Source organism: Schistocerca cancellata, chromosome 4 (assembly GCF_023864275.1).
Source record: "Schistocerca cancellata isolate TAMUIC-IGC-003103 chromosome 4, iqSchCanc2.1, whole genome shotgun sequence".
Taxonomy (NCBI): Eukaryota; Metazoa; Arthropoda; class Insecta; order Orthoptera; family Acrididae; genus Schistocerca; species Schistocerca cancellata.
Window position 1 is genome coordinate 263,739,289 of NC_064629.1, and position 12,361 is coordinate 263,751,649.

General features: G+C 41.0%; 1 protein-coding gene across 1 annotated transcript in view; it reads left to right on the top strand.

Annotated features, from left to right (window-relative positions):
• LOC126184073 (uncharacterized) overlaps positions 1-12,361 on the top strand; it is a 229,456-nt gene that overhangs the window by 142,926 nt on the left and 74,169 nt on the right. Inside the window, exon 6 of the mRNA XM_049926433.1 lies at positions 2,003-2,131. Within this exon, the coding sequence (XP_049782390.1) occupies positions 2,003-2,131 (129 nt within the window). The remainder of the gene's footprint in view (positions 1-2,002; positions 2,132-12,361) is intronic.

The window sequence follows — 12,361 nt, forward strand, 5'->3', positions numbered from 1 at the left end:
CATAGAAACGAAAACAACAAATAAACGGGTGTGAACTATGTTACAAACAAAGGAATTCAAGAAGCTAAACTTCCGATACCCAACGCAAGAGTCGTAACATGTGGTACTTATGTAGAACAAATAGGAGGTGCGTAAGTTTGGAGGTCCCTTCCTTACAGCTCGCTGTTGCAAACGGACGTTACACCGCGACACATACACAAATTTGAATACAGTGAACAGACACGTCAATGACCGGACGGAAGTAATATAATGGGAAAAAATGGAGCACAAGAAAGATTTGAACACCGACCTCCCCTTTCGCAGTGCTACAACGTGACCACATAACCACAACCCCGTAGCTGTTAAGGGTGCACGGTGTTGCACATCTTGAGCTTGGACCGTTCACTGTTTCGATTTTGCTTCCTTTTTCACAGTTCAGTACACTTTCTTCCTGTTTTCATGCTTGATCTGTGTTCAGTTTTTGATGGACTATCCGCTGGGCCATGTTACTACTAAATCTAAGGGGGTTGTGATACGGAGTTTTCCTTGTGAGTAGAAAATTACACGCTTAGGAAGCTCTTCGTTAATTGAAGTTTCTGGATCCGGCTGTTATCTACTGGATGCATTTTGTTACAAAATAGTACTGAGAACCATGGTCCGCACGAATACTTGATCTCGGCCGCATGCTGCCCCCGGGCCGCAATTTGACAACCACTAGTACAGAGCATCGTGCCTGAGGACAAGGAACTTGTTCATCCGGGGATCCCAAAGAGCCCGACGGTACAGGCACAGTCATGGGATGTATACGACTTTCGATGTTGGAAGAGGTTTGCGAGAAGTTTTTCAGATATAGTTCTGCTGAATGATTTTGGTGCGAATCTGCACTTGAGAAACAATATAATTAAGCTACAGTCACTAGTACATAATCAATTCTTTTCTCCAAGGCTTGCCAATGTACTGAAATGTACTTGATACAAATCAGGATATTTAGAGGATCACCAGCGACAATTTGAAATCCTGCTGAATTTTGTTTTATATTGTTTTCTCTGTCGTGTATATTTTCTGAGGAAATTTCGTTCATTTTATGTGCATGGTGTAAGAAAACATTATCATAATTGTAATGATTTTGCATCATAATAGTGAGTTACTTATTAGTTTCAATTAACAAAAGACACGTATGTGAAATGGTAAACAAAAAATTAATGTAAGGCGTAAAATAATAATTTAAAACATAATAGAAATATAAGTAAATAAATAACTAGACTAATAATGAATGTTTAGATAATTTAATTAGGTCTGTTGAAAATACTTTCCCCGCACATTGTGTACAGCTTATTTTCCGAAACAAGCTTTATTACACATGGATGGTTGTAAATTGAAATTTTATGTTGTAACAAAAGTTTTCATTTTTCAAGTTTAATTAGTGGTGATGGCGCATTTTACAAAATTTCAGATTATTACAAAACTTGATTATACGATTTTCAAGAACGTTAATTACATATCAGGTTTTATATGAGAAAAAATTTTTATATATGATGGTTCCGAAGATATTCCTTCCAAACCTAATTTGCAAAGTTACCTTTTGGGGAATGTTTTACACCTGCAAAATGAAACGGTGCAGACAAAAGTACGTATTGCATTATTTTGCCACCCGCCAAGTTTTATGGAGATGGTTTACTGAGTGTTGGGAATGTCCCTTGTGAGTAGCTCTGCCGTCGGTGCGAGCCCCAACCAGCACGTACGGCGCTGCTTCTGGAGACTCAGCGGAACGCGACGTGAAGGTAGGTTTCCCGCAGTGCGACTGTTGCGATTATCGTTCAACGTGCAACGATAATCGTAGAGCACTGTTGCTTTGCATTTCTTATGGAGCTGTGTTGCTTCGAGCGTCTGCCGACACAGTCGTTAACGACGATCGTACGTCTCGCATAGTCGTACGGTAGAAGCCTGGCTGTAGTCGTCAGTCGCTTTTGATTTCTGTTGTGAAAGGCCACGTGCATGATGGCTCCTCCGTTTTCTGACGCAGATGATGAAAGTCTTGTCGAGAAAATGGCGAATCACCCGTCACTCTGGCAGTTGTCAAATGTGTCCCATAGAGATGAAAGGGTCAAGGACAATACATGGGCTGAGATTGCCAGTGAAACTGCAAAAACAAGTAAGTTTGTCTTTTTTATCTAAATACCAGTATTTACTCTTAGTAATTACTTTATAATCTGCAATGTAAAATTTATTGACGAAAATGCACCACATAATGAACAAAGTTTCAATATATCCAGAAAAATAATATTACGTAACGTTGCGCAGTTCGTGTGTATACTTGAAATAATAATAATAATAATAATAATAATAACAATAATAAGACAATTTTAAAACGTTAGTGTTACATATTATTCGTAACTGAGATAAATGGAGCAAGGTTTCTGATATTGCAGTACTACAAGGATGAAAATAACAGTACCGCAATTAATTTCTGTCGGTTCTGTTAACTTGTTGATGTTGGCAGCCCAGCTTCCCATCGGTGCTGAAATACGCAGCAAATGCATCTCTGCCTCGTGATGACTGGGTGTTGTGCAGATGTCCTTAGGTTAGTTAGGTTTAAGTAGTTCTAAGTTCTAGGGGACTGATGACCATAGCTGTTAAGTCCCATAGTGCTCAGAGCCATTTGAACCATTTTTTGAAATGCATCTCTTACTTCCAAGTCGTTCAACATGAGCATACCCACGACCACTTGCCAAACTAATCAGATTGTCTCTGGGTGAATTTTGGAAAGGATTTGGCCCATGAACAGAAGATCCACTTTTTACTGTACAGGTATCCCTCGGTATGTCGTTTAAGCAGCAGGAAACTATTACAGCATCGTTGACAGTTTCGGCGAGTGAATTTATTTGGGGTATAGAAAATACGAAAAGCTTGTGCTAATAATCAAATGGTTCAAATGGCTCTGAGCACTATGGGACTTAACTGCTGAGGTCATCAGTCCCCTAGAACTTAGAACTACTTAAACCTAACTAACCTAAGGACATCACACACACCCATGCCCGAGGCAGGATTCGAACGCGGCAGCGCGGTTCCAGACTGTAGCGCCTATAACCGCTCGGCCACTCTGGCCGGCGCTTATAATCCAAACGCATATTCAGAAGTTTGGCGAACAAAGCACAATCTATAATTAAATACAGCTTTAGAGTTGTCTCTGATCGCACTTCCTCGCGAGTATGGTTTCAACATGTTTTGATACAACGGAAAAGCATCATCACCGACGACAACGTCGAAGTTGGGTAGCTTGCTTGGGGCTGGAAGCAGCGCTCCATTATAGAATACTCTTCCCAGAGCAGATCATTCGAAAATTCCTGCCTCAGCTTCATTTCCGTAGGATCCCACGTCGATGTAAATGAATTTACAATTTGCGTCGATGACAGCCAGAAGCACTATTGACAAAAACGCTTTGCAGTTATGAAAAAGAGAGCAGGTATATTTTTGGCATAGAATTGGAATATGCATCAATGGCTCCTGAACAGTTGGGGAAATCCCACTTCAACTCAAATTCTTTTGCTTTTCTTTTCAATTTTTCTTGAGTCAGTGGGGGCAGCATTAATGATACTAAAGCCTCATTGAGTGTTGCTAACGAGTGTTTTATGAGTGTACTAATTTCACTTACACTTAATCGAAACTGAAATTATAGCGAATGGAAGGAGTCACCCGTTGCCAAATACATGGAAATAATAACGACCAAACCATTAATACTTATTAATTTACTATCGGTTATTACATTCTAAATTACTATTTTATGTTGGTTTATTTATTATAAATTTGTTTGTAGTTCATCAGTGCAAAAAACGCTGGAGAAACATAAAATACACCTATGATAGAAAAAGAAGAAAGAACACCGGCTGAGCGGCTGCTCCAACGAGAAAAGAAAAAAAAAAAAAATCAGCTTTGGAGGAAAAATTATCATTTCTAACAACGTCTGAAGAACATCGTGGGTATGTAACCATCTTTCAAAATAAATAAATCGTAAAACTATTATGGATGACATTTATTGTATATTATTTCCTTTCAGGAGCTTCACCATTCTCAAGCAGATTCGTGTGTGACAAGTGATGAGGAAATTTCACTGATGCAAACCTCAACGACGACGCCAACAACAATGCCAATTCCGTCTTCGTAATACAATAACAAGCCGAGAAAAAAGATCAAACAATAGAGAAAAAATTGCAGAAATTCTAGAAAAGAGGCAATCAGATTGAAATGAAATGATGAGCACATTTATTTTACAAGAAAGAGATGATGTTGACCTCTGTTTCAAAAGTTTGGCCAGATCCGTAAAAAAATTAACAGCTGGTCTACAGCAACGAGCAAAGACTGAAACGTTACACATAATAGCAAGGCTGGCAACTGAAATGATAGAGTCAATACAGCATGGTTCCTACTGCATTTCCAATAGCAAAAGCTGTTGCTGTAGTTCTTCAGCTACTGTTGCGCCTCCGTCATTATCGCCAGATTCTGAAGCAGGCTATTCAGATCAAAGCTCTTCACTAACAGAGCTAATTTCTTTCTCGCAACCTCATAGTCCTTTTGAACTTCGCAAAGTTTTGCCGTCGGAGATGAAGCTTTTACATAAATTAATGGATTTAGAATTTTTTTTCTTCCTACAGTTTGTACAACTTTATCTTTCAATAAATTTGTTCGCTATACATTGCTTTTTATTGTCCTTGTTTTTACTGAACATGCTGTAACGTAACAGATTATTCCGAGCTGTTATTTCATGCAGTAAAGGTATGCGAGCTTAGAACAGTGGCTTGTGATGCAACCAGGAGTGAGATGTATTCTTTCTTTTTTTCACGCAGGCGCATCTGTCGTGGTATGATGCGGCCCAGCCCTGGCGTAAAGAACGCTGCGTACATACTCCGAATCAGTATTAAATTTTATACGATTAATTTTATACTTCGCACATTGTTTTTATTATTCATCAACGCTGTTTTTCACAGGCTAACAATAATACCTGCTATCACAGAGTGAATGTAACGGACTTCTCAACGCCTGTTGAGGTAGGTGAACTTCACTTTCTGCACAAAAATTCATCAAGAACTAATAGAGCAAACTGAGTGGTGGAACAGGTGTAGGAGGAGCAAAGTAAGTAGAGAGGATTCGTTTCGGCGCATTGTGTAAGTTTGAAAATGCAGGACAAGAGAATTTCAGAGTGTAAATAACGGTAGCACTTACCTCAATGCATAAGCAAATTTTTTTCTGGTGCTACAGGGAACAGATTTCTGTGTTAAGGATTCACTGTAGGTATTGTCTTTGATTAATTCTAGAACAAAGTCAAACTGCCCAACCGGAAGACGGAAAAATTCGGAGAACTTTTTGCTGTCCCCTCACAATGGGTGACGACCAATGTTTGATACAGTCCCTCTTAATTTATCATTTTTGAAGTCAAACATACGGTGTATTTTGGCTCTTTTCGTCGGATATATGTGGAAAAGTCGTTTCCATCTCATTATAAAAATGCATTTAAATATCACTCTTTTACGCTTACTGAACTTTAAGCTCATTTTATCAACTTTCGCTAGAAAGATGTGACTGCGAATAGAAACACGACACTAGCGAAAAATCAAGTCGCAGACGTTCCGAATAAATTGGTAACTGACGATTATCGTTCAACGGTTAATCGTTCAACAACAATCGTTAAACAACTGTGATAGTGACACCGAGGAACACGTAGCGTAAGTACGCGAGGCAGCTTAACATGGAGAGACCGTGCACTGTAGTGTGTTCGACGTCAAACGGACAAACAGAAATAGTCAGGATGGCTTGCGGTAAAGGAACGGAGGCAACTGTCGTGGCTAATTCAAATGATAATGCCGAAGAGAAAACTGCAACAATTAGAGGAGTGGTGAATATACGGGGTGATCAGTTCTTAACGCAACAGCCTGGCGGGAATTTTTTTGCCCTGACGACAGCCAGCCGGCGGGGCTCTGGTGGGGAGTATGTTTCCCCTCCGTTCCGGGGCCTTTGCGCAGGCAGCACTTGGCGACGCAATACAGTATACTGAGTGAAAGTTTTTCAAGTGAAGTGGCGAAATACGAGTACTCTATTCGCCAAGATTCGTACTGCGTACAGAATCGATGCGGCAGTATAGAGATTACTTCAAGAGGAATTTCCTGATGTTCATGTTACTAATCGGAGTGCGATTCATTGAGTGATAAATAAATTTCATGAAACAGGAAGTGTTCTTGACAGGAAACATAGACAACCCCGTACACTACTCACAAAAGAAACTCTGGATAACATTGGGCATGCTCTGGAATGGTCTTCTGGAAAACCATTTTGACGTCTTTCACAGCAGATGGGTATTTCCTATGGCACTGTTCAAACGGCTACGTAGTTACTGCCGTATAAAATAACTGTAGTGCAAGAACTTAAACCGGGTGCGCATGCCAAAAGGTTGCAGGTTTGTGAATGGATTTTGAACAGAGTGCATGACAGAGAAATAGGCCCTCGCATAACTTTCTTTTCGGACGAATCGTGGTTTCACCTGAGGGAATACGTTACTTTACAAAATAACCATTATTGGACTGAAAGCTGAAAAGCCTACCATAGTACACGAAGCACCCCAGCGTGATCAAAAATAAGAGTGTATTGTGCTGTTAGTGGTGAGATAATAATAGGCCCAATTTTTTTCCAAGAAACAATTAATTGTGAGAAATATGTAGAAAACACTTTGCGGGCATTTTTGGCCAAATAACAGAGAGAGAACGTGCTTTCATGACGTGTTTCAAAATAGGGTTATCACTAAAAACATACGGCCTGCGATTTTTATCTATTGGGGAGGGGGTCATTAAGAGAGAACTTCTACAGATCAAATCCATCCAGTTTGTATGAACTTAAAATTAGCGTTCGTTAAGAAATTGCTGCCATTTCATACAGAAACCCGGAGAGTATAATAAGCAATTTCCTAAGAAGGTTTCAGAAATATTTGAACAACGAAGGGAAGCAGTTCCAGCATCTCCTTGCGTAATATGTGTGAGTAATTTAAATTTTTAAATGGTTTACGTTATGTATGTTAGAGATAACGTAGGCGACAAACCATACTGTATTTTCTGCGAAACTTCTGTCACCCGCGCCGTTAGCACAGCAGCCGGCTTTGCCGGCCGCCTGCACGCCGCGAAAACAGCTGGGTTAACGATTGATCACCCTATACAACAACGGTACGAAGACTTGATAGTATTCATTGAAAATTAATTTTCTGGGCAAAAAATGGCACAGGCAAGACCAAGGGAATTAAAAGTGGAATTACATGAGAAAATAACCACAATGGGCTACAAGATAAGTAATATTAATTGGCGCTTGGGAAAGGAGAGAGAGAGAGAGAATTCACTAAAAAGCAGACAAAACATTATACGAAAGTGCAGCGCTGACGATGGCGCCTAGAAGAGATGCAACTAAAACCGCTCCGGTGTTGAAATCGCAGCAATGCAAGCAGTGCAGCGAAATACTTCGTTCATTAAGTCGAGGACAAATTAAGAGGCAAAGGTGGTGCAATAAAAACTGAAGACCTTAATAAACCCCACCAGAGAGAGAATTTTTGCAAACATCAAACAAACGACGATTAACAATGTAGTCATCCTAGAAGCTACTACACAAAGTGACACGGAAAAGATAATGAACAACAGGAAGGTGCAAGAGACACTGATATGTGAACAACCTAAGAAAAAGAGACCTGTAATGATACTTCACGACATCCCAGAGTACCCAGATGCAAAGGCACTAAAAAACATAATATACAAACAGAACCCTGAAGATGAAGTGTTCGAGGAAAACTTCGAAAGCAGCTTCATAGTACGATTCAGGACAAGACTAATCGGAGCAAAAGTGGTCCGTCAAGTTACTGAAGTGAGCCCTGAGGTCAGAACAGTTCTCATGAAGCGGAAAAAAGTATATGTTGCATTTCGTTCAGTTTCATTTGAAAAATGCCTATTAGTGAGGCGGTGTGCGCAATGCCGAGACTGGTCATCTGGCAAAACATTGTGATAAACAAATAGAAATTTACGGACACGGTAAGGAAGAAAGCCATATCAGAAAAGATTGCAAAAAAGCAAACAAACAGTAGTGTGTGTGCCATGTAAATATGGGGGTAAAAAGTGTACGGGAAACGTCTCAAACCCTTCTAACAAGGCACCTTTTAAGAACGGATCACGCATAGGCGGCTCATAACACAAGAAAGGAACACCATTACGGGCCGTCTATGTAAAGAACATAAATCACCATCAGGGAGGAGGGACGCCGAAAGACCGAGGAACTTCTGCCAAAAAGCGAGCAGTAAGTACCATGCAAAGGGCTTGGGATACAGACCAAAGTAGAGCTTGATGCACCAACGAAAAAGCAGGAAAGAAGTTCGAAACTTCAGAACTACGTGGTGTAACAGAGAAGCAAGATCAAAGGCGGAAGTAAGAGTGACATACGATAAAGGCTAACAGGATTTGGTGACATATAGTGGGCAGTTGTCTGTAGAATGCGATAGCATATAACTCAATGAAAATACTGCGCTGCATACAAAATTAAAGGAAGATTTTACAGTGGAAGATATGAATGTACAACAGAAACAGTACTAGATTAACTAGTCAGTTCGCACAGGAAACAAACACCTACTACAGAGAAGTAGACAATAGAACACGTACCGGAAGAGATTCGCGACAAATTTATGAAAGCATAGACAACGTGATGTAACTCAATAGGCTGGAAGAGCCGATCACGCTTACTTCGGCGTAAGGACATCTGGTAAGGAATATGTGCCCAATGGAGAGTATGTTACCACAAGTAGAAAAACTAGACAATTTATTGCAACAGGTTTCTTTCAGACGAAATGAATTATTTTCTTTAGCATTTTGCGATGACGCCCGGTCGTACTAAGGGGAATAACAGACGAGAATTGACGGATTGTCTAATACATAAGGTGTTTCAAAAATACATTCGCAAACGTTGGAGACAGGTTACTTACTGCAAAAAAAGAAAAAAAGCTCATATATACATATGTCCGAAAATCCTTCGTTCTCGAGTTGTTAATCAAAGTTGACGTTGAACGGTTTTCCGGGAACAACCCATCAACTTCACTTATCTGTGCACCCGTTCGACGCATTGTATCCTAGATCGTGTTGTGTTGCAAGGGAGACATTTGTCTATCTTCAACGTGTCCATAATGTACATGTGCTACAGGTTGTACATTAACTAAAAGGTGTTCCGTTCAATCACGGCAGAATATTCATTTTGTGGGCAGCCATACATGATTTTTATGTATGGCCGCACGAATGATGTTGGACATGGGGCTGCACGGCTGTATGAGACGGCGTTTCCAGACCGAAGAATGCCGTGACATCCAATCTTTGGTGCTGCGTATCGTCGTGTTGCCAAGACAGGATCTGTAGCACCACAGTCTATTGATGAGGAAGATCGTGTGCTGCTCGGACGCCTGACCAGGAAGAGCACGTTCTAAGAGCTGTCAAAGAAGAGCCAGGTATCACTGCAAGACAAGGGACCCCTGGTATGTGATACATTGGCAAGTTCAGCATGGAGGTACTTCACGAGCAGCTCATGTATACGTATCACCTTCAACTTGTAGAGAGCCTTACGCCTGCTGGTCACCCACCGCTGGAGAACTTTTGCCGATGGTTTGTTGCACAAACTGCCAATCCGTTGTTTGTTTCGGCAGTTTTGTTTACAGACGGGGCAACGTTTGGCAGAGGTGGAATAACAAATTTTCCACAACCAACACATTTGTGCCAATCTTAATCCTCATGCTACAGTACAAACTAGACAACAGCATCAGTTTAATCTTAATGTGTGGGCTAGAATTGCAGGTCGCACTCTGGTAACGGTGTACGTTCTCCCACCACGTTTACAGGTACTGTCTACAGGTAATTTATTCAGAACACCCTCCAGGACCTGTTAGAAGATGTGCCCCTGCAAATAAGAAGAAGCATGTGGTTCATGCATGATGGAGCTCAGCACATTTCAGTCTCAGAGTTCGGGATGCTCTGGCTGTATATCTACCATGACATATGGATAGGAAGAAGAGGACCAGTTCCATGGCCTGCACGTCCCCCTACCATAATTCTTTGGATTATTGTCTCTAGGGGGATCTTAAACAACTGGTCTATCCAGCAGACCATCCGGATGTAGAAACCCTTCGTCGACGTGTCATGGAAAACTATGAGATCATTCGAAACCATCAGGAAATAATTGAATGAGTGCGACAGTCCATGAGTCAACGAGTGCATGCGTGTTTAGAAGCAAGAGGAGGACACTTCGAGCATTTATTATGAGTTTATGTGTTGATAAGCTCCGATTACTTAAAGTATAAACTTTTATTAATAACTCGTAAACTAAGGATTTTCGGACATATTTTTATATCGACTTTTTCCTTGTTTTGGAGTAAGGAACCTGTCCCCAAAGTTTGTAAAAGTATTTTTGAACATCCATCATTCCTAATGGAAATAAAAATAGGTTAGCTTAATGCCATTCGAAGTGTCGGCATATTACACTAAGCTAGAAAAGTGGCAGAATAGTTGAAGATTCTTGTATTGTGTCTCCAAGAACGGTATGCTGAGACGGGAAATGTCCTCACTATACCAATAACAGTCCAAATAGTCACCCAAGGGCAACGTACTCTGGCAGCAATAACAGGGTTTAATAAAGCCATTGCAGTGGCAACAATATCACAGTTTTGTGCGTAATCTGTGTGGAAATGTTAACCGGAAAGGAGAGTTGCATCCTGTTTTTCATATATTTTCAATTTATTGAAGACGTCGACGAGTATCTGGTAAGGCTAAAAGGTTTTAGTCACTCTGGTCGAAGTAAGCCTCTTGTGTACTCCAGCGATGCAAATGCGAAGTCAGTGTTGTGGCATAGCCGCCAGCCGCCTGACTGATGACTGTGGAAGGCAACTGGAAGAAGCCATTATGAAACTCAGCCTACAGGTATTGAATGCACTTCGCAATTAGCCAGCTTACCAAGGAAGGGTCAGGGCAACGCCAAATACACAAAAACACACGTCACTCGAGAAAATCTGGCGGCAGCGCGACGTGTGAAAGGCTGGAAGACTGAGAGTGGAAAAATCATCGAGTGATCACAGTAGCGTACCCTGTGTCATCACCTGTAGAGAAATCGAAGACACCATATGAAATGTGCGCATAAAGCCAATATACAACATCAAGGAAGCCGACTGCGAAGAACTGAAGAGGGTGCGTCAGTGTCTGGGTAGTCTATTACTGGGTGATGTAGAAGCTACAGCGCAAGAACTGACAGTGGCAACACGTACAGCAATGGGGGTATCGATACCTATCGAGAGAGGCCTTCTAGAGGAGTGCCTTGCATCTGGACCGTGGCGCAGCAGAAATTAAGATGTGGAACAACTAGTGCCGAAAAGCTATACCAGAGTAGCATGATCCAAGAAGAAAGAATCTGACAGCTGCATGGATACTGATATGTTAAACAGTGTTTTAAAGGAGAGTGCCATAAAACAAAAATGGAATCACGGAAACAAATCCTGGGGATTACCTTAGAAACCAATCCCTGGGCAATACCATAAGAAACTGTCTGCAAGGAAATACTGTCCCCAACAGTGTTAAAAAAAATGATAGGACGGTAGCAGAAATTTTTTTAACGTTCATCCTCCCTGCTAGTGGAAACACTGCCTCTTGGAAGATGAAGAAGAAGATGAGACAGAAAATCAGAACAACGTACGAAAAATGTCAAAGGAAGACTATAGAAACAATCATTTCGTGCACCCCTTCGCACAATAAGGAATTAGACAAATAATTTTAATATTGAAAACGAAAATGTTTGCAGGACCGGATGAGATCCCTGCTGAAGTAATACAAGCCTTACGTGACCAATTAAATATTTGATTACGTGAACTGTACGACAAGTGTTTTTTGTAAGGAAGGGTCCGTGCACTGTGGAGGAATGTTATGGTGATGATTATTAGTAAAGCGCAAGACAAGGATCCGATATTTCCCAAATCATACAGACTAATTTGTCTTTTGAACATTCTCGGCAAGATATTTGGAAAATTATTATGAAAGAAATTACGAGATTATAGACTGTTATTGACTCGTTCTCACGAGAAACGAAACTGGCGTTCCACGGATCGGAGCGTGGAATGTCAGATCCCGTAATTGGGCAGGAAGGTCAGAAAATCTGAAAAGGGGCAAGGATAGGTTATGGGACGAAGTGAAGTTTGTGGATGGAGGAAAAGTACTTTTGGTCAGGTGAATACAAAACAAAATAGGAGTGATGTAGGTGTAGGTTTAATAATGAACAAGAAAATAGGGCCGGCCGCGGTGGTCTAGCGGTTCTGGCGCTGCAGTCCGGAACCGCGGGACTGCTACGG